The 27,010-nt window shown below is 61.7% G+C and overlaps 2 protein-coding genes across 2 annotated transcripts; both read right to left on the reverse strand.

Moving 5' to 3' along the window:
- Positions 1-4,094: 4,094 nt before the first annotated feature.
- On the reverse strand, positions 4,095-11,725 carry SSH3 (slingshot protein phosphatase 3). Its single transcript, XM_031943133.1, is given in 15 exon segments — positions 4,095-5,116; positions 5,604-5,892; positions 6,079-6,279; positions 6,491-6,637; positions 6,771-6,817; positions 6,898-7,026; positions 7,262-7,355; positions 7,456-7,650; positions 8,297-8,362; positions 8,884-8,955; positions 9,038-9,156; positions 10,451-10,521; positions 10,524-10,690; positions 10,897-10,937; positions 11,424-11,725. Coding segments are annotated over 15 exon segments (1,947 nt in total). The 5' UTR covers positions 11,490-11,725; the 3' UTR covers positions 4,095-4,873.
- Positions 11,726-13,042: 1,317 nt separating this feature from the next.
- ANKRD13D (ankyrin repeat domain 13D) lies at positions 13,043-20,423 on the reverse strand. The gene is made up of 15 exons (XM_031943621.1): positions 19,778-20,423; positions 19,282-19,422; positions 18,584-18,708; positions 17,923-17,968; positions 17,686-17,829; positions 17,412-17,601; positions 16,797-16,863; positions 16,347-16,443; positions 15,814-15,870; positions 15,591-15,720; positions 15,277-15,434; positions 14,537-14,665; positions 14,283-14,446; positions 13,944-14,035; positions 13,043-13,425 (listed from the first exon to the last, which is right to left on the reverse strand). The coding sequence occupies exons 1-15, from the start codon at positions 20,421-20,423 to the stop codon at positions 13,212-13,214; spliced, it is 2,400 nt and encodes a 799-aa protein (XP_031799481.1). The 3' UTR covers positions 13,043-13,211.
- Between the last annotated feature and the right edge of the window lie 6,587 nt (positions 20,424-27,010).

A 27,010-nucleotide genomic window follows, 5' to 3' on the forward strand; every position in this document is an offset into this window, starting at 1 on the left:
GGATATAGTTAATGATTACTTACTCTGAGGAGGAAGGAGAAAGAGAAAATTAATCCTTGTTAATTGACAAAAAGAAAAATAAAATAAGAAGCACGTTTCAAAAAACAAAATAAAATCCACATAAGAGAACTTGAAAAGGAAGCACAAACAGGGCACTTCTGAAAGTAACATGTCAAATCTATTTTATGTACTTTTAAAAAGCAAGCGACGTGGGATAGAAATTGTCAGGTGATCAGTTAATAATTGCTTTTTATTAAGTGCCTACTATGTGCTAGGTACTGTGGGATGCTAAAAAAGAAGCAAAAGTTAGTTCCTGCCCTCAAGGAGTTTACAGTTTAATGGGAGAGGAAACAAACAAGCAGATATTTATAAATGAGCTCTAGACAAAATAAATAGGAAATAATTCACAAAAGGAAGACACTAAAATTAGATGAATTAAGGCAGGTTCCGGGAGAAAATAAAATTCAGTTTCATATACAATCCCTTTTATGATTTCCTTTGTGTATGGAAATATTCAATTTAGGAGATTTGTTAAATTGGGATTTTTTCAGGACAATAATTTTTAAAATGGGCTGAAAAATAAGCTATCAAAGGACGCTTGATGTGATAGAAGTGTGGTTTGGTGGTAAAGTTCAAAGAATGTGTCAAAATCTCGTGACTGTGAATGTGAACGTGAGTGTGAATATAAGTATGAAATGCAGCAAACACGTGTTGCGTGTTAAGCGCTCTGCGTTCTTTAAAGATTTTTTGAGGTTTTTAAGATTTGAAGCCGTGGGCAGCGGGTGGTGCGTGGATAAAGTACCAGGACTGGGGTCTGGCAGCCTCATCTTCCCGAGTTCAAATGCAGCCTCAGTTACTGCTAAGTTTGTCCCGGTTTCTTCTTCTGAATAAAATGCGCAAAGCACTCTGGGCCCTCCCTTCTGCGCTATGGGGTTGGGCCTGCTCACTCGCCTACTCGCCTGGCGCTAGCCCTCCAAGCCACACGGGGCGCTATGGTGCCCGCAACACCAACCACGCTTGGGGAGGCCCCCTGGGTCGGCCTGGGGACACGTCGCCGCCTCCCGCTCCTCCTCCCCGGCCTCCCCTCCATCCCGGCCGGGCCTGGTCTAAGCCCGGGCTCCCCTGCACCTCAGCCGGGATGCTGGGATGGGATGGTAACGAGGGCGCCCTTTGCGTCTGCGCTTGCGCCTTGCGCGAGGATCCGTTGTATGCTGGGACATGAAGTTCGTGGGACTGTGGACCGCGCAGTTCCGACGCAAGATGGCGCTCAAGAGCTGTAGAAGGCGTGGGAGCGGAGGCGGAGCCGGGGGTGGGGCTTTCTGGAGCCCGGCCCACCATGGGCGGAGCCTCGGGCTGGTTGCGATCCCAGAGGATTGGGGCGGAGTGCGAGGTCACCCCACGTTATGATGATAGGAGACAAACGCACCTTTGTCCTCATTTTCCGGGGAGAAGCTGAGGCCCGGCAGGATCCCGGAGCGTCCCGGGGCCCGTCCCTGAGCTGCGCGTTATTACCTCAGTTTTGCAGAAGGGGAAACTGAGCCCGGGAGAACCGGGGGCCCCCCGAAGCCCCGAGGAGCCTCGGAGCCAGCCCGGAGCGCCTCCCGGCCCCGGGCTTCCCGCCACCTCTCCCCGGGGCGTCCTCCCCGCCCAAGGGCCGGAGCGCGGAACAAGCCCCCGAGCCCCCCGAGCAGCCGGAGGCGGGCCCCGCCTGTCCTGGGGCAGCCCTTGCAGAGCGCGCCCCTCCGGGACGGGCGTCCCCCCGGCTGATCTGAGAGGAGCGCGTGGGGGGAACGCCGACAGCCAAAGCGGCTCCGAGGGGGCGGGGGCCTCATCTCTAAGGAAGATGGAGGAGGAGCGGGTTTGGGGGCCGCCGCTGCTTTCACTTTGGGGAAAGGCCAAAATGGGGGGGCCCATCCGGGAGAGGTCCGAGGGGGGAGGGGCAGAGAGACTTTGAGGCACCATGGAAGGCGAGATGAGATCACCGGGGACATAAAAGGGGCAGGAGCCAGGGCCGGAGTCTGGGAGGGAGCCAGAGCAGCCCTCAGGGGACCCGGAGGTGCCACAGGCCGGGAGGGGCCTGGCAACCTACAGACGGAGCACCAAGAGAAAGAGGGGGGTTAGTGGGAAGTACTGGAACCAGAGACAGGGGCTCATCTCCTCCCCCTCCTCCTCCTCCCTCCTTCTCCTCCCTCCTCCTCCTCCTCTTCCTCCTCCTCTTCCTCCTCCCTCCTCCTCCTTCCTCCTCCTCCCTCCTCCTCCTCCTCCCTTCTCCTCCTCCTCCTCCTCTTCCTCTCTCTCCTCTTCAGTCCTCCTCCTCCTCTTCCCTCCTCCTCCTCCCTCCTCCTCCTCCTCCCTCCTCCTCCTCCTCCTCCTTCTCCTCCCTCCTCCTCCTCCTCCTCCTCTTCCTCCTCCTTCTCCTTCCTCCTTGGGGCACCTGCTCCTGGAAGATCCCTGACCTCTCCCAGATATTCTGTACTATCCACACTCACACACACACTCACCCTTACCCCGGACCTCACCCTTCCCCCCTCCCTGTTCCCCTCAGAAAGGATCCCACCACCTTCTGGCCTCCAGGACTGAATTCTCTCCTAGGGCCCAATGGGTGTGAAACCAGAAAAGTCCCGGGGGGAACCAGCTCCCACTGATGTTTTCTCCCCTTACTCCTCAGGCAGACAATGGCGTAACTAGCCCCATTTTACGGGGCACAAAACTGAGACCCCGAGGTTCAGGAACCAGCCCTGATATTGGAGGAAAGGCTCAGACCAGGCCTTTGGGCATCTCCCTTCTCTGCCTCCCAGGTAACAGCGGCCTTAAGCTAGTAAGGTTTTCCCTTCAATGTCTGAGGTGACCCTGAGATTTATCGTCTGCAGAGGAAGGGGCCAAGTATGAGATCCATAGTGGGCTGAGCTTGGCCCCCAAGACCCCCGGGGGCCTCTGGGACAGGCTTCTTGCCGGGGGGCAGCTTTCCCTTTTATTTCCGTAGCAGGTCACAGGGCCCATCTGCAAGGCTGGGGGGGGGGGGGGGGAATAACCACAGATTATGTCACAGGGCTTTGAAGTACAACGTTGGGTGATTGGGGTGAAAGGTCTTTAGCGAGTTCTCTGCAAGTGCAAGTTCTGGGGGTTCTAGATCCGGAGCTGGGCGGCCTCGGAAGCCATTTAGGCCAATTCTCCTCATCTTACAGACAGGGAAACTGAGGCCCGGGGAGGTTCGGAGGCCATGTCACAGAGGTCCGAGCAGCTGTCAGCATTTGAACCTGGACCCTCTAAGTGAGGCTCATCCCTCATACAGAGCTGCCTTGTTCAGACATGAGCTCTTATCTTTATTGCTTGTACTCATTAACCAGAAGAACCCTGCCCACCTGGTAAAGTCTCCTCCAGGTTGGCATAGTCTAGTTCTGATAAGGAGGAGTTGGAGAATCATCAGGAGGCTCCTGTGAGAATGGAGGCTCCTGTGAGGGCAGAGGCTGTCGGGCATTTCTGGGGGAGCCTCCACTTCCTCAAGTGTAAATAAGGATAGGACCCTCACAAGTGGCCATCTAGGCCAAGCCTCTCTTACAAATTGGAACCTGAGGCTCAGTCGGGGAAGCGGATTTTGCACAGAGTCACTCGGGTAACCAGAATTAGAATCCCAGTCCTTGCCCACCAGAGCCCTTCCCTCTGTAGCACATCGTTCCCTTCAAAGGGCCTCGTGACTCCTTTTTGGGAAGAGGACTCGGATGTCACCCCTGACCCGAGGGAGGGAAAGAGAACGAGGCCTTTGGGTCTGTCACCCGCGGCCCAGGGAGGGCCCCCCGCATTTCAGCCACATTTGTTATTTCCCCATCTCCGTGTTATTTCTCCCCAAAGAATCAAAGCTTTTTGAGGGCAGGATCTGGGTTCGGTTTTGTAAACTTCTGAAACCTAGCGAGATGCTGGTACACCATAAGCACTTAATAATTGCTGGCCGACTGAGTGAATACGACCGGTGAAGCTGCAAGTGGAGATCGGGAGGAGCCAAGAAAAACGGACCCAATAAAGCCCAGAATCAGCCAAAAACTAAGGTCCACTTGTTGAATCCACTGTGATGAAACGTACCATAAAATGAAAAAGAATTTAATATGAAACGTGACTGTTTATTCCTAAATAAAAAGCCATAGAATTAAAAGATCGTAGAAAATACTGAGTAGCTAATGAGGATGGGGGGAGTGTGTGTGTGTGTGTGTGTGTGCGCGTGCAACACACGCATGTGCCAGCATGTACGTGGAAAGGATGCTCCAGCTCTCCCCGCCCATTGCCTGGAGAGTCAAGGCCCAGCAGCCCAGCGGGGAGGGGGAGGCCGGAGAGTCCCAGGGGCAGCGCTCCCGGTCACCGCCGGCCTCTGGAGGCTTCTCCGTCCCAGCCGTGGGGAGAGGTGGGAGTCAGTTGTGAAGGCGGGGCCTGGGCCGGCAGTTGGGCCTTTGACCCTGGGTGTCCCGGCTGAAACGCCTCCGTCTGGTGATAAGAAAAACCGTCCTTGGGGGCTGCTCCCTTGGGGGCTGGATGAGGCCCCTGACCCTTCGAGGTTCTGCTGAAATCCTAAGCTTAGGGGGGTTGGAAAACCACAGATCCCTGGAGGCTTGTGGGAGGGGGAGGGGTTGGGGGACCACAGGTTTGGTGGTTTCTGGGAGGGGGAGGGGTCTCGGGGCCCAAGGTTGGATCTTTGAGAGCTGAAGGGCAGACCCCCCCCCATGCAGACCCCCCTTCCCCAGATGAACAGTGGAGAGAACTGAGCTCTGGGCTGGGGGGGTCAGGCACCCTCCGGGGGGAGGCTGGCTGGAGCGGGGCCAGGGCTGGGTGGGAGCAGGGAGCTGTGCGAGGCGGGGCAGGGGGTCCCCTCTCCCAGTGCTTGGGCTCAGGGCCCTCCCTCTTCTCCGCTGCTGTCCACGCTGGCCTGTCTCATCACCCTGCGGGGCCTCGGCTTGGCCCCGTCCGCGGGCTCCCCCTGGGCCTGGAAGGCCTGGCTCCGGTTGGCCACCAGGGCGGCGCTGTGCAGGGCGGCCACGGACTTTCGGGAGAAGAGGGCGGGCCGCGGCCCTGGGCCCTGTGCAGGCAGCGGAGCCTCCTCTGAGGAGTCGTTTGGAGCTGAGGAGAACACCTGGAAGGGCAGAGGCCAAAAGTCAGCCCCAAGGGGGGGGGGGGAAGGGGAGGTCGGGCCTCAGCTCATGCCCAGCCTCCCCGCCTCCGGGAGCCCCTCTGCCTCCCCTGGCCCTGTCTCCCCCCGCAAGGCCTTCACCCCCACTCATCTCCGACTGGCAACGAGGGCCCGGCGGGGCTGCCACTGCCCACCCCCGGCCACGGGGGTGCCCATCTGTGCCCCCGGCCCCAGAAACTAGGGGGAGCACTCCCACCGTTGCCGCTCGTTTGGTCCCAGCCATGATTGCCTTGGTCTGGAACAGGCTTAACCTTTTCCCACCCACGATCCCTCGGGGCCTGAGAAACCTGTGCGGCTCCGGGGGCACAGAGCGAACTCTCACGGCCCCACACGGCGAGTTCTCGGTCTGGGAAGCGGGGCCTAGAGAAGCCGCTGGGAACCTCCCTTGCCCTGCCAGCCGTCGTGGCTCCCGGGGGGCCCCTCTCCTCACCTCAGGCAGATCGCCGGCGTCGGGGGGGTTCCCCAGGTCCGGCGGCTCCAGCAGGCTGATGGACCTCATGATCCCCCGGAGGTCCATGCGGGGCCGGGGGCCCGGCCCCCCACGGCCGGCTTCTCCTCCGGGCACTCCCTGCGGCTCCTCCCCGCCTGTGGCCTTCCAGTCCCCGCTGCCCCCTGGCTCCCGGGGGGATGGGGGGGGCAGCCAGGAGGTGTCAGGAGCCAGAGCCTCCTCGGGGGAGGTCGTGCCGCCGGCCTTCTGCTCCCAAACGTGGCTCTGGCGGCTAGAAGGAAGGAAGGGCGGTGATGTTGTCCCGCCGGCTCTCAGCACCCCCCCCATTCCCCCCCACTGTCCTCCCTTCTGCCCCCGGTGACCGCGCCGTCCCGCCTGCTCTCGCCCCCCCCCCCGTGGCCCCCAGTGACTGTGCCGTCCCACCTGCTCCCCCTGCCCCATGCCCCCGGGCCGGTACCTGGCCGTGAGGATGCCCTGGTAGGTGTGCAGCTGCCGGAGGAAGCCGGGGTTGGGCCGGGCGATGGGCCGCAGCTCCTGCACGTGCCGGACGGCCTGCTCCAGGCCCCAGCTGTACTGCTTCATGGCGTAGGCCATGACAGTGGCGGCCGAGCGGCTCACACCCATCTTGCAGTGCACCAGCACGCGGGAGCCCTGGGCCCTGTGCGGGGAGGGGCCTCCGGTCAGCCCCCGCTATCGGCCCGGACAGCGTTCGGGGGCCGAGGCCGGGCTGGGGGTGCCGAGAAGGGGGGGTCGTGGGGGGCTAAGGGCCACGAGCGCCACGGAGGCGGGGGCTGCAGCGGGGGCAGGGCCGGCGGTGGGACGTCTGGCTGGCCCGGGCCGGAGGGGGCGGGGCTGGGACGGGGACCCACCGGGCGGCCTCGATGAATTGATGGGTTTCCTTCCAGTGAGGCAGGAGCTGCTCCGTCTCCTCGTCCCAAAGCCGAACGTTGTGGTAGGTGAAGAGTCCCGGGAAGAAGTTGTCGATCTCTCTGGCCACGTTCAGGATGTGGCTGACCCTGCCGGGGAGGAGCCGGGGCCTTAGGGAGGGAGCCTGGGCCGGGCCGGGGCGGGGGCAGGAGCCTCAGGCTCCCCTGTGTTGGCCGAGGGCATCAGTCGGCAGGTGCTGGCGGCCCCAGCCCGGGTACTTACTGGTTCCTCTGCAGTTCGTCCAGGTTGGCTGCGTTCCACTCGGAGCCCTGGGGAGAAGGGGGGGTGGGTAGCAGCCTCCCCGCCCCCGCCCCCCGAGCCCCGCGCCCGGCCCCAGTCGGAGGCTCACCAGGTACAGGTGGGGGAAGATGTGCGAGGCCCGATCCCGCTGGGCCATGAGCAACAGCATCTGGTTGTCGATGAAGTCTCGGAACTGCTGCAGGGGGCAGCCCAGGCGGCCCTCGAGGGCCTGGCGAATCTGGAGAAGGGGGCCGAGCTGCAGGGGGCACGGGCACCCTGGCCGGGGCCCGGGGAGGGGGAGCGGGCGGGCCCCAAGCTCCGAGTCTCCCCAGGGGCCACGGTGAGGGCTTCCAGGGGCAGGAGCGCGTAGAGGAAAGGGGTCTGTGACCGCGGAATCTTCCCCACCGGGTTCGGGGCACTCCTGGCTGCAGGGGCCAGCTCCAGCCTGGTGCCTTGGGCTTCACCCCCCTTACCTCTTTGGAGGTGACACTTTCCAGGTCGCTGGTATCCAGCACCTCCCACAGCTCGGCCCGGATGAGCCGCTCCATCTGCTCTTGCTCCGAGTGCCTGCGGGCAGGGCCCATCAGACCAGGGCCCCCAGGTCTCCCCCGTCCCCCCGCAGCCTCCAGCCTGGGGCAGCCGCTTCCTTCCCGCCCCGGGCACTGACCCACTGGCCTCCGTGCTGGGCAGCTGGGAGCGCAGGGACTCCAGGTCAGCCATGGCCAGCCACTCATTGAGGCAGCTCTGGTCGGAGGTGATTCGCTCCTGGTAGTAGCCAGCCCAGGCAAGGGCGCTGCCCCCGGGCACCAGCCCGTGGCCCAGGGCCATCTCACAGGCCTGATGCAGCATCTGGAGGGTGGCCCTGGGAGCGAGAAAGGCACAGGAGGAAGCCTCAGCCCCGGGCACCTGCCGGGCCAAGCTCTGGGACCCAGGGCAGAAGGCGGGCCCTGCCCGAGCCTAATGGGACCAGGAGGAAGCTCCCGCGCAACAAACAGGAAGCAGTTCCCAGAGGAGCGGGAGCTCTCCCATGTTTGGAGGGAGGCGAGGACTCAGAGAGAAGGGAGAGCGCCCGGAGGTCGGGGTTGCCGCATCCAGAGGGAGCTGCAGAGAGTCAGGCTCCTGCTCTGGAAAGGGAGCAGGGACCTGAGCTGGGAAGGCCCCGGGAGGCCCACGGAGCTTTCTGCTCCGGATCCTGGAGGCCACAGGGAGTCCTGGGAGGTTCCCGAGGAGGGGGATGCGATTAGAGTGGGCGGCTGACCAGAGCACAGGGCCTGGGCAGGGCCCCCAGCATCCACTGCTGCTCCATCCAAGGGTGAGAAGGCGAAACAAAGGCTGAGCTGTCCCAGTTCCCTCTTCTCTTGCCCAACAGACATCTGGGCTTTTGTGACTCACTGACTCCAAGGGAAGCTGTGGTCGCTCTGAGAGGGCCAGAGCAGGCCTCCCTGCCCCCGCCCAGCCTCTGTCCCACCCCTGCCTTTAACCTCCCAGCCCCCACTTCTCCCTCTCACCACATGGTCTGTATGGAGATGGGCTTGAAGATGCGCGTTTGACCTCCAGATGTCACAGAGAAGCCCCTAGAAGAGGAGTGGGGGGGGGGGCTGAGCCCTCAGGAGTGGGCAGTGCAAGCCGGGAGGCTCCTGGGCCCCAAGGATCAGAGCAACTGCCCTTCTCCTTCTGGGCCTCAGTTTCCCCTATGGAATAAAGAGGTTCCAGAAGGGGACCCTGACATCAGGGAGGTGACATGCCATGGTTAAAGGACGGATTACAAAGCATCAAAGAAAGAAGCCGGGAGCCCCGGGGGCAGCAGCTCCTGAGACTGCATTCGCTGGGACAGAGGGGAGGAGGGCGGACTGGGCGGCCCCGGGTTCTCGGGCTCTCGTTCTCGGAGTCACTGTATCCACGTATGCACGTCCCTCATTAGACTTTCCCCAGAGCCACCCACTTATCCACGTCCCAGGGACTCCTATCCCAGCCGCCCTCTGAAAGGCAGGGGACAGGTGGGGAAACTGAGGGTCGGGGCTTGTCCTACAAGACCTCGCCGCCCAGATCGTCCAGAGCCTTCTTCCCCTCCCTCTAATATCGAACAACTTCTCACCCATCACCGTCCAGGTAGACCTGGGTGTCACTCCAGAGGGGCAGCACCAGGCCGAGGGTGCAGCTGGGGGGGCTGGAGGGACAGAGGGAAGACAGCTGAGTTCTCCGGGCCCTCCCGGGCTCCCCCGGCTCCCCACTTCCGGCAGCACCCCTACCTGCTCTGGGAGAAGTCCACCCCCAGGAGGACAGTCTCACCCTGGCTCGGCAGCTCCGACGTGGACACCACGAGCAGGTACCTGAGCCACTGAGGCCGCGTGGGCTCCAACTGGACAGCCTGGGGGGGCGTAAGTCAGAGGTTATCTTGTGGCCGGGATGGGGGGAGGTGGTCTAGGGGCCGGGCCTGTGAGCTCACTGACTGAACCCAGACGGAGGCAGCCTCCTTTATCAGGACACGGGGCACTGAGCCTTGGAGTAAAACAATTTGTCCAGGATCACACAGTCAGCGAGTGTCAGACAATGGCCTCCAGCTCCATGCAATGAGCTGCCTCTCAGACACACCTGTGTACCAGGATGATTTTCCCATCATCCCCCTCTCCCAGTTCAGGAGAGGGTGCATTTCCTGACCCCTTCTGAGGACACGGTGGGAGGGGTGAGTGAGGGGAGTGGTGCACCCTGGGCCATTCTTCCTGCTCCAGAGTCCCAGATAACAAGGGGATTAGACGTGGAAAGAGCTTCTGGGAGGAGGAGAGGGAGAAGGTACACTTTGTGAGACAATCGGAGGCTCCCTGGAGGAGGGGACGTTTGAAGCCTTCAGAGTTGGGGAGCATTCTAAAAGTGGGGAGAGCTTCCCAGTGCGCGGACTAGGCTTGTGGGCCAATCAAAGCACCAGGGACACCGCTTCAGGGCAGGAAGAGCTCTCCCAGACCTCCGAGTCTGAGCCTTCCTCTACTGCAGAGGGACTTTGGGATACGGAGGGACTTTGGGAGCGGTAGGAGCACGGATTCAGAGCTAGGAGGAGTCTAGTTTGTTCTAGATCACACAGGTGGAAACATCAAGAGACAGAATTTGAGCCCAGCTTCTCAGAGCAGAGGCTCCTGCAAAAGGGAGAAGTCTGGAAGGGCGGCCGGGAGGCCTGTAACGGGGAGGAGGGCCCGGCTGGAGCCAAGCCGGGGAGAGCTCTCGGGGGCGGCCTTTAGTTGAGGGAAGGGCGGGGAGACCCAGGGCCATGGCCTCGGTGAGGGCCCGTCGGGGCCATGGGCAGGGAAAGATGAGCCGCCCGAGGCTCGGGCTGCAGGGGCAGGGAGAGTCAGTGTGGAGATCGCGGATCGGAAGGAGCGGAGGTCGGTGGGAGATGCTGAGCTCAGTGCATGCTGCATTTGAGGAGGTGGCGGGCTCCGGCAGAGCTGGGCGCCAGAGGGAGGCCGGGCTCCGCCTCCCGGAGGACCTGGAAGCCCTGCAAGGAGATGGGCTTGCCCAAGGGAGAGAGCGTGGAGAGAGGAGGCAAGAGGATGAGGGCAGAGCCTTGGGGAGGCAGGAGAAAGGGGAGACAGAGAAGCACAGTCAGAGAAGTGGGAGGAGAGCCAGAGGAAGCCCTGTTCCCTTCCCGGGCCCGAAACCCCGCCTCTCACCAGCTGGATGTTGTCCTGGGACCTCAGCAGCCCCACCATGAGGTGCAGATGCCGCCGCTGCTCCTGCTTCCCCGGGGCGACGACTCCGGGGTCCCGGGGCAGCTTCCATCTGGCCGGTCTGAGGGAGGCTCCTCCTCTTCTGGTTCATCCTCCCCGTCGGACCTGTCCGGATCCCTGGGCCTGGGCTCCCCCCTGTCTTGGAGCCCCAGGACGGCCCCCCGAAGCACCGCAAAGCTCTGCCTGCCAGGAACAGAGTCCCGAGCTCTGGAGATCTCAAAGCACTTAAGGGGGCCATCCCATCCCCCTCCCCTCCCCCCCCGACCAAGGAAGAGGAGAGATCAGGTGCCGGTTTGGGACAAAGGGCCTGAGCATCCCCCGCTCCACCGCTGGCCCCCACCAAGGAGCAGCTGGCCGGGGAAAGCCGGGGTGGGGGAAGGGCCCCTCACCTGCGCTGCAGCTGGCTCCGCCTCCGGCTCGGCCCTTCATCCTGCCGGGGAAGCGGCCCATGGGGCAGAGTGAGGGGCTCCTTCAGGCCCTCCCCGGCCCCACAAGCCCTACAGGTCCCGGGAGCCAGGCCCGGAGCAGGGCCCGAGCCCTTCCCCGACGCGGGGGATCGGAGGCTGAAGCTGGCGGGACCTCAGGGACCGCCTGAACCAGCGCCCTCTGCGCCCACAGAGCCCTGGGACCCCCCTCGCGGCCCGCGGGGGCGGGGGAGGGGAGAGGTCGGGGTGCGCGGAGCCGATCTTCCCCCTGCTCCCTGGAACCTCCACCCCCACTCCCGGCTCCGGGAAGAGGGACTCCCGCCTGCCAAGCCCAGCCCCGGGCTCCCCCTCCTCCCTCCCGCGGACTCCGGGCCCGTCCCTGCGTCCGCGGCCGGGCCGGCAGCTGCTGCGGGGCCGCCGCGCGGGCGGGCTGGGGAAGGCCGGGCCCTGCCGGACTCGGGCACTGCCCAGCGGGGGCCGCGGGGACTCACCGCGGGGCCCACGGGGGCGGAGCGGCCGCTGGCCGAGGGGGACCGGCTCACTGTGACCAGGGCCATGCGCGCGCGCGGCCGGACGGCGGGCTCCCGGCGCAGCCCCCTCCCCCAGACCCGCTCCGACCCGCGCGGACCAGCCCAGCCCTGCCCAGCCCAGGCCCGGCCAGGCCCGACCAGGAAGGAGAGCAGCGAGCCGAGCCGGGCCGAGCCACCTCGGCCTGGCACGTCCTCGGGGGCGGCCCTTAAAGGGCCAGCCGCCCCGCCCGCCCGGCCTCCCCGGGCTCTGCCTCAGCCGGCGCCGCAGCCGCCCCTCCCCTCCTGCTCGGGCATCTTTGGGACGAGGCCCCGCCCCCGAGGCGGGGCCACCGGAGCAGCCTCCGCCCACCCCCTTTCCAGGTGATCGGGGCGGGGCTGGGGCTCCCAAGTTCCAGTCCTTGGAGCGCCGGCTCGGGCCGCAGCGGAGCTTCCCCAGCGCGGGCCGGGCCCCCCGCCCCGACAGCTTGGAGCCGTGGAAAGGGAGGGCGCGGAGGCGGAGACCCCGGCGGGCCGAGAGCTCTCCGGGCCTCAGTTTCCCCAAATTTAATCAGGGCCTCGAAGGCCCCTCCCAGCCCCACATCTCGGGACCCCTCGGCGGAGGTCGCCGGGAAGGGCGGGAATGGGGCGGGCCTGCGGGGCCGAGCCCGGGGCTGCCGGGGCGCGTCCTCCCTGAGCTGGGTCCGAGCTCGAACGCAGCCTCAGGAGCTCCGGCCCCCGGGGCTCCCGAATCCTCCTTTTAGCGGCCGCCTGTCACCGCCTGGCGCCGCGGGCCCCTTCTAGAACCAGAGCGAGCTCTGGCTAGAGCGGCCTGGCCGGGCCCCAGCTGCGGCGGCGGAGGCGGCTCGCGCCCCGCTCCCCGCGCCCCCCCTCCAGGCCCCTGGGCTCTGCCCGGTGCAAGCTTTAAAAAAAGGTTTGCTTGCTGGAACCTCCCAAGAGGTCTCGGGTTCACAGGCTCTTTCTTAAAGCCCAGGCCTTCAACCCAAAGCCCTCTGGCCCCCACTGAGCGGCAGCAGCAGGTCCCAGGCCCGGCCCCAGTTCCACGTGGGCCTCCTGACTGGCTCAGTGAATGGCACTAGCGGCGGTCCATGCTCTGGTCACAATCCCTCAGGAGTCCGGGCTCCATCTCCGGGGCTCTGGAGGAAAATGAGGCAGGAGCCCTCCCTCCCTCCCCTGAACCCAGCGCACTCGCTGTAAGGTGTCGCCTCCCTGAGCTCTGGGCCCTCCCCGAGAAGCAGGACAAGGAGCAACGGCGGCTTCCGTTATATACCGAGATCCCATGGGATATAGTCCGGACTGCGCTGCGCTCAAGGAGGCCGGGGCCAAGTCAGCTGAACCCTGGTCAGCCACCGCTCTGCCCTGCACACAGTAGGTGCTTCTAAATAGGGAAGAGGAGGCGGAGGGGAGGGAAGGAGGAAGCTGGATAAATCTGACGTCCTCCAGCTCACATCTTGGACCGGGGAAGGAGGGGTCCAGAGCAGAGCAGGTGGGGGCTGCAGAACCAATTGGGACTGGGGGGGGGGCAACTGAGAACAGGAATCCCCCTCCCGCCTCTCCCCCAATTCCACAGAGCACAGCTGAGCCACAGGGTGTTTTCTCATTTATTTCCATGCCCCATCTCCATCTTGGGCAATGCCCGACCCCTGACCCCTGACCCCTCCCCTCAGCTGGTCAGTTTATAAATAAATAAATTATAAAAGCCAGGCTTGAGGCCTGGCCTGGGCAGTGTCCTCTCTGTCCTGAGCGGGCAGTTCAGTGGTCAGTAAGGGAGAGCTGCAGAATCCGCTGTAGCTCCTCCTCTTCCTGCTGCCCCCTGCGCTCTCTCTCCTCTTGCTCCCGGGAGGACAGTTCCAGGGCCAGGCGAAGCTGCTCGTCGAAGCTGGGGGGGCTCAGGGAGGGAGGGGTCAGGCGAGGGGACCCTGGGCCCCCAGATTCAGGAGGGGGCAGCAGGCTCTCCTGGAGGGCCCTGTGAGGGAGAGGAGGGGATGCTAATGGGGACTGGGGGCCTTGGCAAGGCCTCCTGTCTCCCTCCAGCCAGAGGCGCCTTTGGCGGGCTTCCAGGGCCCAAAGAGGAGCCTCCCCGCTCCTTCTGCCTCCCTGGTCCAAGCCAGGGGGCGGTGAGCTGGGAAGGGTGAAGCAGGAGGGGCAGCTGCCCAGGGGGCACCGAAGGGGGCTCCTAAGTGTGCTGGGGGCTCCTTGGTTTGCCCAGAGCCCTCAGGTTCTCCTGCCCTAGGAGCAGGTGTGCCGCTAATCAAGAGGCCGGGGGGCAGGGAGGAGGGAGAACAGTCCCTTGTCCCACCCAGTGGTTCCAGATCGCTTGGGCCCCTTCCTGACCCCATCCTCCTTCCCCAGCTCCCCAACCCCAGAGACTGAGGAGGCCACGAGAAGCTGAGGGGCAGGGCCCCCCAACATTCCCCGCAGAAGGATCACGGGGGCCGGGGGGGTGGCAAAAGCCCTCGGCAGCGGCGGGACTCGGGGACTCACCGCTCCAGCTGCAGCTGTTCCTCATAGGCAGGTGACGGAGAATGGAGATCGGGGCCCGGCCGGGTGTTGGTCAGAGCCTCCCAGATGGTCACCTGCAAGAAGGGAGGGGGAGAAGGGGGGAGGGGGAAGGAAGAATGGGGGAGGGGAATAGAAGAAAAAGGGAAGAGAAGGGAAGGTTTCTGGGTCAGGAATCTGCCCCTGCCTCACTTTGACCCCCCCATCCAGGACCCTCCATCCCACTCCCGCCCTGGCAGGGACAGACCCTCGGCTGCCGTCCACATCACCCCCCCCCCCCCCCCCCCCCCCGCCTCGCTCATTTGGGTGCTGGACTTTCTGTACCTGCTCCGTCTCAGTGCCAGCCTCTAGGAGGCTCTGCTGGATGGCAAACTGCAGGAGGTCATCGTCCTCGTCCCTTAAGGGCTCACTGTGGCCGGCCCCCAGCACGCTGTACCCCTCGGGCACCTCAAACACGGCCGGGTCCACCTCACAAGGAAAGGGGCTCCCTGGGGAAGGGAGGGGCCCAGAGCTCAGTTGTCGGCCTCCCCTCCTCACCCCCCACCAGCTGAGCGCCCCCTCTCCCCCCCGGGCGGTACCAGTGGGGCAGGCGGGCTCTGGGGCCCTCGGGCCGGGGGATGGCACCCACACGGAGCTCAGAGGTTCGTCGCAGCCGCACAGGTTGCTGAAAGTGATCCGGGCGTTGAGCACGTGGAACAAAGGGATCTCTGAGGGGACAGCGGGGCCGGGTCCTGAGCCACAAAGCCCCCCCCATCCCCTCCACCGCGGCTCCCTCACCTGGCCCAGGCCCCGGCTTTCCCAGACCCCCCGCAGCAGCGCTCCGGCCTCCCCCACGGCCTTCTCCCTGTCTCCACCTTGTTTGGAAGCGCCAGCCCCGTAAATGTTGGAGCCGCGTTTGCTTTTCTGTGTCCCAGCTCTGAGACCTGCTCTCATTGCGTCCATTTTGGGCTGCATTTATTTACTTATTCAGGGAAAGCCATTGGGGCTAAGTGACTGGCCCAGGGTCCCACAGCCAGGACGAGCTAAGTGTCTGAGGCCGCATTAGAACTCGGGTCCTCCTGCCTCAGGGTGAGCTCTGCCCACTGTGCCCCCTGGCTGCCCCCGGGCGCTGCATTTAAGTGCCCACGTATTACTCGTTATCTCCCTGGACAAAGGTCTTTGAGAACAGGGACAGTTTTCCTTTGTCTCTAATCCCCAAGGCCTTGTAAAACGCCAGGCAAACAGCAGGCGCTTAATACTTGATTCACAAACCTCATTATACGGGTGACAGTGATGGGGAGGGAGGCTCCCAATAGACAGACCACCCCCCCCTCCTCACCAATCTTGACAGGGAAGCCTGGTGGGAGGCGCAAGGTAATGAAGTCCCGGAGCTTGGCGAAGTGGGCGTTGCTGATGGCCATGAGGTCGATGATGGGGGTCACCTGGTCGCCCAGAGACAGGGGGTGCTCCTCACTCAGCCAGAGGGTGGCCTTGAACCTGCCAGAGCAGCCGGAGCCTATCAGAGCCCGCCCCCCACCCCGCAGAATCCAGGGGAGGGGCTGGGGGAGTGGGGGTGGGGCGAGTGGGGGAGGGGGCTGGGGGAGTGGGGCAAAGGGGGGAGCAGGGGAGGGGGGAGGGGGATGGGGGTCCTACCGCTGGACTTTGCTGGACATCTCTATGGGCCGGCCGATGTTGCGGGCCTCAAGGCTGAAGTTGGGGTCAAAGTACTCCTCGGGAGAGATGGCCGTGGGGTTGGTGGGACTGGCCGGGACTGCGGCACGGGGACCCCACCCGGGAAAGCCCGGTGGGCCTCAAAGCCCCCACCCTGGGTCTCCCCCCCCCTCCCAAGGCCCCCCCCCCCCAGGGGCCTGCCTCACCCCATTGTGGGAGGGTGCTGTGGGACCTCCCAGGAAGGACTGGGAAGGGTCTTCCCCTGTGAAAGGAAAGCCCAGGAGGGGCCTTCCCTCGGCTCTTCGGCCCTGGCTTGGGGAGCTGGGCGTGGGCTGGGGAGCTAAGTTCATTGAAGGCGGGACACAGCCTCTGGTATACAGAAGGTGCTTAATAGGTGCATGGTGCGTTAAGTGGCGCAATGGGCATATTATGCCACCTAGATCCCACTGAAAACAAGTGTGTGGGGCTTCCTGAGTTTCATTCGTTCAGCGGGAAGGCCCAAGTTCAAATCCAGCAGAGCTTTGGGATCCTGGGCAAGTGACTTAAAGGCTGCTTGCCTCAGTTTCCCCATTTGTACAAGGGAGATAACAATAGCTCCCCACCTCCCAGGGTTGCTGCGCCCAGAATGTGGGAAGGGCTGTACCAATGCCATTATTACTGCGGTGAGGGTCACCATTAGCCCCACTCATCAGATGGGGCAGGTGAGGCCGCGCCTGCCCGGGGTCCGAGGGGCCCGACCCACCGGGGCTTTACCTTTGGTTCTGGCCTTGTCCTGATCAGAGAGATGTTCTGTCCGGGTCCTCGTCACAAGCTCCACGTTGTTGGCGCTGTACACCTGAGGGTGGGGGAAGGAAATAGGCCCCGGCCTGAGCCAGGAGCCCTCCCCTTCCTACCCCCCGTTTCCAGCTCCTGCTGGGGGGGCCCTGCGGGCAGCCTCGGGCCGACCCCCCATCACAGGACCGCAGAGCGACGGTTGTCATCTCTGACTCTGACTTTACTGATGGGGAAACCGAGGCCAGGAGGTTAAGTGCCCACTCTCCTCCCCGTCAGTTGTCTCAGGGCTTCCTCATCTGAGCCAGAGAGGAAGCTCCCCAAGGTCCCGATGGACACAAGCCTGCCCAGTGCCAGCCCTGGGCCCAGCCCAGGGTGATGCCCCCCTCCCCCCCAGGGCCCCCTCCCCGTCCCTGCCTTGGCTTCGTAGCCGCTGACAATCTCCATCTTCTCTGACCGCCAGCCCCAGATCCCGCATTTGTTCCTGCAGGAGACAAGGGGCTTCAGTGGAGGTTCTCCCCGGGGTTCGTGAGTCCGTCCTGCCTCCCCCCGCCCCGGGCTCGCGAGTCCATCCTGCCTCCTCCTTTCTTTGTCCCATAAGCAGAAATGAACAAACTTTCCTAGAGAAACATGGTGGTGAGGTCTCCAGGCTAGCCCAGTGTGTGTGGGCTAGCCTAGAGCTTATCACTTTTAATACAAGGAAATAGTCTCTGGAGAATTGTGTGAGGGTTAGACGTAGGAGGCCAGGGCCCCCTCTCCCCCCCCAGGTCTGAGACCCAGGGGCAGCGGCTGGATTCCACCTGATAAAGGGGCCATGGGGCAGGCTAGGGAACAGCAGGGCGGCTCCTTCCCTCCCCCCTGGCCAGCGCTGGCCAGCTCCTTGCAGCCGTGGGATCCTGGGATAGAATAACCAGGGCGGGAAGCGAGCGGAGGCCATCACGGACCACCCTCTGGTCTTCACAGAGAGAAACTGAGGCCTCCTGATGCCGTTGCCCCAGCCTGGAGCTCCCCCCACCCCCGGCCGGGGCTGACCTCTCAAAGGCCACGTTGCGGGTGTCCAGGTGGGTGGACACGATGGGCGAGGTGAGCCGGCTGGCCACGTGCTCCTCGCTGGGCTGCATGGCGGCCAGCAGCGCCTCGGGCTCGTGCAGGGCCAGCGCCAGCGTCTCCGTGCGCACCACTTGCTGGTCGTGGTCCACCTCCATCACCAGGGCCCCGGCCTCTGCGGGGAGCTCGCGTCAGTGTCCCCTAGGCCGCCGAGGTCCCCTAGGCCGCCGGGCCTGCCTCAGTTTCCCCCTTCTCTCACCCTGGCCCTTGAAGATGTAGCTCCGCCGGCCCCGCTGCCAGGTCATGTGCTCGAAGCCCAGGAGGCTGGTGTCCACCCGCAGGCTCTGGCCCCGCTTCCACACCCGGTACACGTCGCTGGGGCACATCTTTGACACGAGGGGCACTGTGGGCGCCAGAAAGGGCCGCCTTGGCGAGTGGCCCGGCCTGACGCCGGGCCTGCCCTGGGCCGGGGGCTCCCCCCCCTGCCCCCACTTACCCCAGCTGGTGAATTCCCACTTCATCTCCACATAGAAATCGGGGGCCTGGGGCAGACAAGACGCGGGCAGTTAGCGGCTCCCTGGGGGGGGCAGCTTCCCGGGCCCTGCTTGAGTCCAGAGCTGCCCCCCTCCCCTGACAACTGCAAAGCAGCAGGAGCCCTGAGTCCTGCCCCCTGGGGCCACAGCCTTTCCCCTGACCTGGCCCGGCCTGAGCAGCGGGTGCAGCTGGACACTGGAGGCTGGGGAGGGCTGCCCTACCTCATAGGCTTCCTAACGGGGAACTCTGGCCAAGGGAGGCTGCTGGGAGCCCCCGTTTGCCCAGGTCTAAAAGGGGAAAACAAGCTGCTGCAGAGGCTCGAAGGGGAAGATAAGCGTTACAGGGATGGGGGACGTGTGTGAGTGAGTGAGCGAGTGAGAGCATGTGTGAATGTGAGTGTGTGAGTATGAGTGAGTGGGAGTGTGCGTGCGAGTACCAGTGGCCGTGCAATTAATGATTTCTCCTAACAAAACCCGCTCTCGGGGAACAGTCCATCAGAACCGGACACCTCCAAGATCTATGGCTTTAAGCAAGGGACGTAACCTCTCACTGAGCCTCAGTTTCCCCATCTGCAAAGGGGGGAAAAGGGCCCCAGGCACATCCCCCCTCACTGGCACCCGTACCTGGCACAGCTTGTTGAGGAGCTCAGGGATGCCCGCCAGCCTCTGGGTGGCCCGTTGGTAGTCCCGGTACTGCAACACCAGCTGCACTATCTCGGGGTCCCCGGTACTGACGGCCTCCTGCAGGACTGCAGGGTGGGCCCATCCCGTCGCTGCCCCCCGAGCTCCGTCCCCCCATCGGGCCCCTGACGCCAGCGACCCTCCCAGCCGCGTGAGGCCCTCCCAGCCGCCCGCACATCCCTGTCCTGGAAGCAGAGTCCTAGGCTGGACGAGACGAAGGACACGGAGACCCAGGAAGGAAAGTGGGGGGTGTTTGAGGAGGGGGAACAAAGCACCAAAATCCCAGCTGTGCCCCAAAGGGCTCAACAGTCAGACACTGGGGGAGGAAGGGGGGGGAGCTCCCAAATTATCAGGCTGGAAGGCCTTGGGCACCAGCCCGAGCCTCGGGCGGGGCCCGGAGCAGGGCAAGCTGGGTCTCCTGGCTCTCAGGCCGGCTTTTGGACCCGGAAGGTCCCTCTTGCTGCTGAGGGAGCCGAGCCCCCGAGGGGTCAGTCCCTCGGCCAGGGTCACACTGGTCCCAGCAGCGCTCGGGCCCTGCCCCCACCCCCACCCTCGGGCCCGGCTCGGGTGGGGGCGGTGCCCGCGGAAGAGGCAGGAGGGGAGGGCGGGGAGGGCGCAGGCCCGCAGCTCCCCCTCGGTACCTGCCCAGCCCTGGCGGCCCTCCCGCCCACGTGGCGCCAGCCGCGCAGGACCTGGACGGACCCAAGCCCCAGGACAGGCCAGCTCCAGGGGGGTCCGCCCTGGGATCCACCGCCGATGGTCGCCGGGAGGGAGGGAGGAGCCTTGAGAAGGGAGGCCCGCGGGGGGACAGCGAGTAAGGGGAAAGCCCAGGAATCACGGAGCCGGCGGCTGGGGGAGCGGGAGGGGCTGGGAGCCGGTCCCGAGCCGGACCGCGGACGGACGGGACGGAGCGGGGGGGGGGGCGCTGAGGAGGGGGGCAGGGGGCGGGGCCCGCCCCACCGACGCGAAGGAAGCGGACCCGGGCCGGCGGGCCCCCCGGCCTTGGGCCCCGGGGCGGGCCGGGAGGAGGGGCCTGGGCCGGCTCCCCGCTGCGCGGCCGGGCGAGGGGCGGCCGGCGCCACGGGGGGGGGCGGGGGGAGGCCGGGCCGCGGCGGGGGGGGCGGCCCCGCCCCTCACCTGGCGGCTGTGCAGCGCGGGCCCCAGCCCCGGGCTGGCTGGGCCCGAGAGCCGGGGAGGGGAAGGGGGGCCGGGGCCGGGCGTCGGCCTCGAGCCGCGGCTCGCCGCCGCCCGCCGCATCCCGGCGGGGCCGCCGGGTGGGGCGGGCGGGGAGCCGACGGGGCGGGGTCCCGGGCGGCCCTGACCCCACCCCCGGACGGGCGGGGGTCCCGGGCGGCGGAGCCCCGAGGCAGCCCCCGGCCCCCGCAGCCGCAGCGGCCCCGCAGAACGACGCGGCCCGGCTGCAGGGCGGGAGGAAGGGGGGGGCCGGGGGCGGGAGGGCGGGCCCCGGGCCCCGCCCCGTGCCCGGCCGCCGCCGGGGGCCCCTCCGGGGTTCCCCGACAGGCCGGCCCTGCGGGGCGGGAGGACCCCGAGCGGGGGTGCGGGGAGGAGGGGAAGGGGCCTGGGCCCGGCCCCCGCCCACCCAGGAACCGCGGCCGGTCCGGAGAGGCCCGGGAGGGTGGGGTGGGCCGGTGCGCCCGGAGACCGGAAATTGAGGGGTTGGGCCCAGGGGGCCCGGCGCCCAGGCGGCGTTGGGCCCCTGGGCCCCGGACCCGAGGGAGGAGGAGAAGGGGTTCCCGTTCGCCCCGCCCTGCCCCCTGCCCATTCACCGCCTCCGAAGGGCGGCCCGGGGCGGGTCCGGGGCCCCCAGAGGCAGAGCCTGCGAGGCGGGGGGGAGGGGCCGGAGCGGGGGCGGACTTGCCTGGGCGGAAGCCCCGGACGGCGGCCTCCGGCTGCGGGGCCGAGGGGGAACCTCCGGGCCGGGGGGGGGGGAGGGGACCGGCCCCGGGGAAATGGGTGCCTGTGAGCCGCCAGCCCGAGCCTGGGCCCCGATCTCACGGGCCCTGGGGGCGACGGAGCTGGGCGGGGCCACGGAAGCCCTGCCAGACCTTCCCTCTGTCACCTGGGGCCCCCCCCGGCCCTGTTTCCCCATCCCCAAACAAGGACGTGGTGACGTCGGAGGCTCCTCCACCCCAGATGCTCTGCCCCCAGGACCCCAGAGTGGCGCCTCCCAGCCCAGCCGGTCCGGGCCTGCGGAGGGAAGCTGACTGAAGGCTTCCCCGGAGGGCCGGGGTCTCCCGCGGGGTGACCCCAAGGGCTGGCCTGCCTGGGGAGGAGGGGCGCGCCCGCCCCAACAGCCCCAGCCCTCTGCAGCCTTATGGCACCCTCCCCCCTTCCGCCTCCCAGTCCCAGACCCCTGGGCCCCCCCTTTCCGCCGGGTTTTCCTTGGCTGCTGGAGCCAGGTGGGAGTTCCCCATCCCCCCAGGCTTGGCTCCTGCCGCCTCTTAGGCGAGGCTTTTCCTGGCGGCTCCTTCTCTGAGCGCCCGCAGTGCCGCCCCACATTGCCTTTTGTATGTATCGCATGTACATAGACATACAGGCTTGTGTACACATGCGGTGCTTAATAAGTGTTGTTTAGGGCTTTCACAGAAGGAGGCTTTAAAAGAACACCAAATCCTTTTAAGATAGTTTTCATCTTAAATCAAAAGGAATTGAACAATGACGCCTGGACCCCGCTTTATTGTATTTGACGAGGACTGAGTAGGGTCCCCGGTTTTCAGGCTCTTCGCTATCCTCATCCACCCCTCCCAAGATGGAGGCTGAATGAGGTTAGATCAGGAAGCCTAGAGAACGCAGGGAGCCTTATCTAGCCTGACTCCTGCCCAAAGGCCCGTCTTCCCCTTCCAGAGGCCTCCGAGGAGAGGGGAGACTCCTGGAGCTTGCTGCCAGGCTCCCCTAAGTCCCCTTCAGCCGACAACCAAATCTCCCTGAACTCCTATTTCAAGGCCCCTGAGGTAAAGGGTGAGGGGCGGGGTTGGGAGACAAACCCCCCACGGTTCCCCCCCGGGACTCTTCTTCCTATTCATGGCCGGACACCCCTCCTCTTGTCACCCTCCTCCTTTTCTCCCCTTTCAGTTCATGCTTGGTTGGGAAGCTCTCCCACCAAACGAAGGGTTTGTGAGGAGGTCCAGGGGACAGAGCGGGTCTGCCGCCTCGGGAGCGGTGGAAGGCCAGGCTATTTTCACTAACGCCTCAGACGCCTCCTGAGTGGGCTTGAGAGGGACTCGCCTTTCGAGCTTCCTGGCTGGGACCCGGCGGGCAAAAAGCACCATTTGTTTTTCCTTAAGGGGCCTGGGTTCCCCCCTAGGAGAAGCTGGTGGAAAGCCCAATTTGGTTCCCTGGATCTTGATCTGCAGCCATGTTTGCTGATTGCTTGACAGAGTGTGGGAGTCGGAGTCGGGGGTCAGCTTTGGGTGTGACCTTTGCCACTTGAGGTCATCTGCACAGAGAGGATTGACTACAGGCTGCAGGGGATGCGGAGAGTGGCTGGGTTGAGAATGAGAAGATCCCAGTCCCACTTTAACTCCTTGTGTCATCTTGGAAAAGTGCCTTAGAAGCATCCAGGGGGCGCCACATTGGATAAAGCACAATCAGTAAGACCCGAGTTCCAATTCATCCTGAGATACTGTCTATGTGACCCTGGGCAAGTCGCCTCAGTTTCCTCATCTGTAAAATGGGAATAATCACAGTACAACAAGGTTGTTGTGAGGATCCAATGGGCTAATAATTGTAAAGTGCCTGGCACACAGTAGGTGCTTAATAAACGTTTGTTCTTAGGGGTCAGAACACATTGGAGACAACATGCAAGACCTGCTTTCAGATTCTATAACTGATGTTGTGGGACACTGGACAAGTCCCTTCGCCTCTCTGGGTCTCCGTTTCCTCATTTATAAAACGAGGTTGGGCTAGACAAGCTCTTCCAGTTCTAGATCTCGAATCCTATAAGCTGATATATAGAAACAGGTGTGTGTGTGTGTGTGTGTGTGTGTGTGTGTTGTGTGTGTGTGTGAGATGACTCTGTAGCTGATTCCAAAGTGAAGGGGGGCTGCCCACAACTGGGGTGGAGGGATAAGGAAAAATTTTATGTGGGATTTCTTGTGAATAGGTCGCTGAGTCTTATTCTGATCACTAAGAACTATACGAAACACACGTGAAGGTGGAGGGCGGTTCAAGCACGGCGGATGGTCGGAGCAAAAGGAAGAGATGGGAAGTGGGGCGTTATACCTGTGGAACGCTACGGACGGTTTGGCCAGATCAGTGGGCGTGTGAAGGAAGGTATTGGGAATCGCTTTGGGAAACGTGGATTGAGCTCGGATTCTAGAGTTTCACGAGCCGGGGAGTGACACGGTCAGGCCTGTGTTTGATTTCATTTTAATTATTTTTTTCAAATGAAGATTCCCTGTTCTCTCTGTCTCACTTTCCTTCCCCTATGAAGAAAGCAAGAAAGAAAACTCCCGCCATAAACGTGCACAGTTGAGCAAAACAAATTCCCCCCGGTCTATGTCTAAAAATGAAAATCACAGTCTGCACTCGAGTTTATCGCTATCAGGAGGTGAACAGCAAGTTTCATCAAGAGTTCTCTGCAGATCTGCTTGGCCAGAGTACCAAAGTCTTGCAAAGTTGATTATCTTTAGAAGATCGTTGTCATATGAATTGTTCTTCTGATTCTACTCACTTTGTTTCGGTTCATGAAAAATCTTCTCTGGTTTCTCGGAAACCATTTCCCTGATCATTTCTTAAAGCACAAAATAGTGTGTCCACCAATTTTCACATAAAGAAATTAAAGAAGGGGATAATTTGAAACAGAAGACCTTGCAAGGGTCAAGGTTGAAAAATTATCCATGCAACTTTTGTAAATAAAAAGCTTTAACAAAATAAAAAAATAACAAAAGAAAAAGAAATTAAAGGAGGGGATAATTTGGAACAGAAGGCTTTGCAAGGGTTAAGGTTGAAAAACTACCCATGTATCTGTTTTGTAAATAAAAAGCTTTAACAAAATAAAAAAAAAATGACAAAAGAAAAAGAAATTAAAGGAGGGGATAATTTGGAACAGAAGGCTTTGCAAGGATTAATGTTGAAAAACTATCCATGCATCTGTTTTTTAAGTAAAAAGCTTTAATAAAATAAAAAAATAACAAAATAAAAATAAATGAAAGCTTTCCATAGTCATATGAAAAAATCATTACTAGTTAGAGAAATGCAATTTAAAACAAGTTTGAGGTACCCAGTTCCCAACTCTCAGATTGACTAAGATGACAAGAAAAAGATAATGATGAATGTCGGAGAGATGGGAAAACTGGGACACTGATGCACTGTTGATGGATTTGTGAAATGATTCAGCTATTCTGGAGGGCAATTTCGAACTATGCCCAAACTGTCATACCCTCTGACTCAGCAGTGCCATTATTGGATCAGTATCCCAAGGAAATCATAAAGGAGGGAAAGGGACCCACATGTGTCGAAATGTTTGCGGCAGCTCTTTTTGTGGAAGCCAAGAATTGGAAAATGAGTAGATGTCCATCAGTTGGGGAATTACTGAATAAATTATGGTATATAAAAGTAATGGAATATTAGTGTTCTATAAAAAAATTAAGAAATTATAATATGGTTTTAAAAAGCTCTGGAAAGATTCATAGGAACTGATGCTGACTGAAGCAGGCCGAAGCAGGAATACATTATACATAGTAACAACAAGATTACGTGATGATCAACTATGAAAGACTTGGTTCTTCTCAGCGGACCCGTGATCCAAAGCAATCCCGATAGACTTTAGCTAGAAACCGCCATCTGCATCCAGAAAAAGAACTATGAATGTAAATCAACACATGCTCTGTTCCTTCTTTTTTCTGTTTTTCTCTCCCATGGTTTTTCCCTTTTGTTCTGATTTTTCTCTTCCAACATGATTCAGGAAGCAATTTAAAATAAAAAATAAAAACTTCCTGAAAATTTAGCTGGGATTATTATAATAGGTTTAATCTTAAGCAAACAGAAGTGAAAAGAACCTTTTCTTCGTCTGTGTAAAACTAAAAGTAAAAGGAGCCTTTCTCAGGTCAGAAGAAGGAGGGATTGTTCCCAGAGTGGTTACGTGGAAAACCCCATCCAGAGGGAGAACTATAGAGTCTGCATGTAAACCAATATATGTTATGTTCTTTTTTTTCCTGTTTCTTTCCCTTTCATTCTGATTTTTCCCTCCTAACATGATTCATAAGCAAATGTGTAAAAAAAGGAATGTACATGGATAACCAAAAAAAAAAAAAAATAATAAAAAAAGCGTGTCCCCTGCAATCACGTCCCACAACTTGTTCTCTCACCCCCGAGCTGATGGCTTTCCCATGATGCTCCATTCTTTGCCACGCAAGAAGCTCTTAGGAATCTTGTCCACATGGGTCTTCTCCCTCTTTCTTTGATCTCTTTGGAGGATGGACCTAATAGGAGAACTGCCAGGTCAAAAGATGGGCAGTTTCATTGTCTTCCAGACTGGCTCCTTCACCTTCCCCCAGGGCGTTAGTGTCCTAAGGTACTTTTGGGAAGGACTTGGCACAAATTAGGTGCTTAATTGTGGGTTTGTCCTTCATTTTCAGAGGATCAATAACAACCAAGGGCGATGTTTCCGTTTGTGAACAAATTGGATTTGAGTGGGGCAGACTTGCACAAAGTTCCCAGCGTCCTTTAGCTACTGAAATAAGTTGTCCACATCAGCTCGTCCTGCTGGGGGACGCCTGCGGTGTAGACACCCGCAGCTTGGCCCGGGGGATGCCTTTGGCCTTCACCTGCTCAGTGTAGACACCTCCAGCTCGGCCATAGCTCTAACACTCACCCACCCTGCTGGGGGGGGGGCACCTTTGCCTGTTTGGTGTAGACACCCTCCCAACTGGCTGATGGGCTCGATGCCCATCAGTTACTCTCAATCTGGTTTAGCCCGTCTGCTGAGACGGTTAATCAGGGTGTGGCCACTGCACTTGCTCCGGCTTCTTGGAGCCACAACCGAGAGTTGAGGAGTGCCAAGGGAGCGAGCCGTCCTCCCACCAGAGAAATTAGTCCTCCCGGAACACCCCCCACCCCCATGATTGGGTCACTTTTCTCATTTTACAGACTCGATTCAATCCAACTGACCTCAGACCTCCTGTCTGTGCTATTGTCTCACTAGTTACTGGGGACCCTGACACATGAGACAGTCCTTATTCTCAAGGAGAGAGGAAGATGGCGCGCCTGGCCAGTGAGGGGAGGGCGGCATATACGGCGAGGGGAGGGCGGCACGCGTAGCTGAGCAAAACCACATCAGACCCAGGAAAGTCTAAGCTAACACACGTCCGAGGGCACAAATCGAAAATGTCCCAAAGTAAGGCAAAGTTATTTGGAAGGGGAGAGAAAGCTGCTAAGCAGGACCCTGGTGGGGAGGGGTGAGAAGAGGGCGTTCGGGGCAGGGTGGCTGGCCCGAAGGGCACCCGGGGCCCAGCTGAAGGGCAGATGGCCAGAGGAGAGGTGATGACAGCTTGCCTTCTCCCTTAGGCAGCAGAAGCGTACTGACCCTTTGGAGGATGGAGTGATGAGTCACAAGAAGCAAGATGGGGATTTGGAAGGGCAAGGAGCCGCCCCCCAAGTCTGAGGACCCGACCCAGAAGTGACTCCGGGAAAGGGCCTTCTGCTTGCCAGATCTCCACACGTCGGGCCCTGAGAGGGCTGCGCCAGAGCCGACGCGCCAGGTAAGATGGGAATCGAGGCAAAGGGACATTGTCTGGAGCTGGTGGCAGTGGGCTCTGGAGGGGGAGGGTGAGGAGGGCAGCTCTAGCCGGGGATTTCTGAGGTGCTGAACTTGGCGACCGAGGTGGCCTCCGGTCCAGAGCTGGGACCCCAACGGCAGAACAGACCCCCTTGAGGGTTGGTGGGACGGCGTCGGACGCACCGATGAGGGCGGAGAGCAGGAGCCGGCGGGCCCAGAGCCCCATGCTGATCAGGCAGCGCACAGAACATCTGCTCGGGTTATTAAATGGGGACAGATCGGCTCTCTACCCCCTGGCCTGGCCAAAGGGCAGGCAGGGACAGGGCTGAGACACGGGGATGTTAGGAGACAACTATGATTTTGAGCTCCAAGGTGCCTGAGATCATCTGGTTCAATTCTTTTTACAAAAGAGGAAACAGATACAGAGAGGGCACAAGGGAGTTGAGGGGTTCGGGAGGTGAGCGAGCCGCAGGGATCCATCTTGGGACTCGGTTCTGGAGCTAGCTGAGTTCTCCTTCTATTCCGTTAAGGGTCGAGCCCCGGTTCTGTCCTGGGAGAAGCCTTTCCTCAGTGGTGAGAGCTGGGAGGAAAGCCCACTGGCTGCAGCTCGCCCCGATTGCGCTCTCACGGCT

This window comes from Sarcophilus harrisii, chromosome 6 (genome assembly GCF_902635505.1).
Source record: "Sarcophilus harrisii chromosome 6, mSarHar1.11, whole genome shotgun sequence".
Lineage (NCBI taxonomy): Eukaryota > Metazoa > Chordata > Mammalia > Dasyuromorphia > Dasyuridae > Sarcophilus > Sarcophilus harrisii.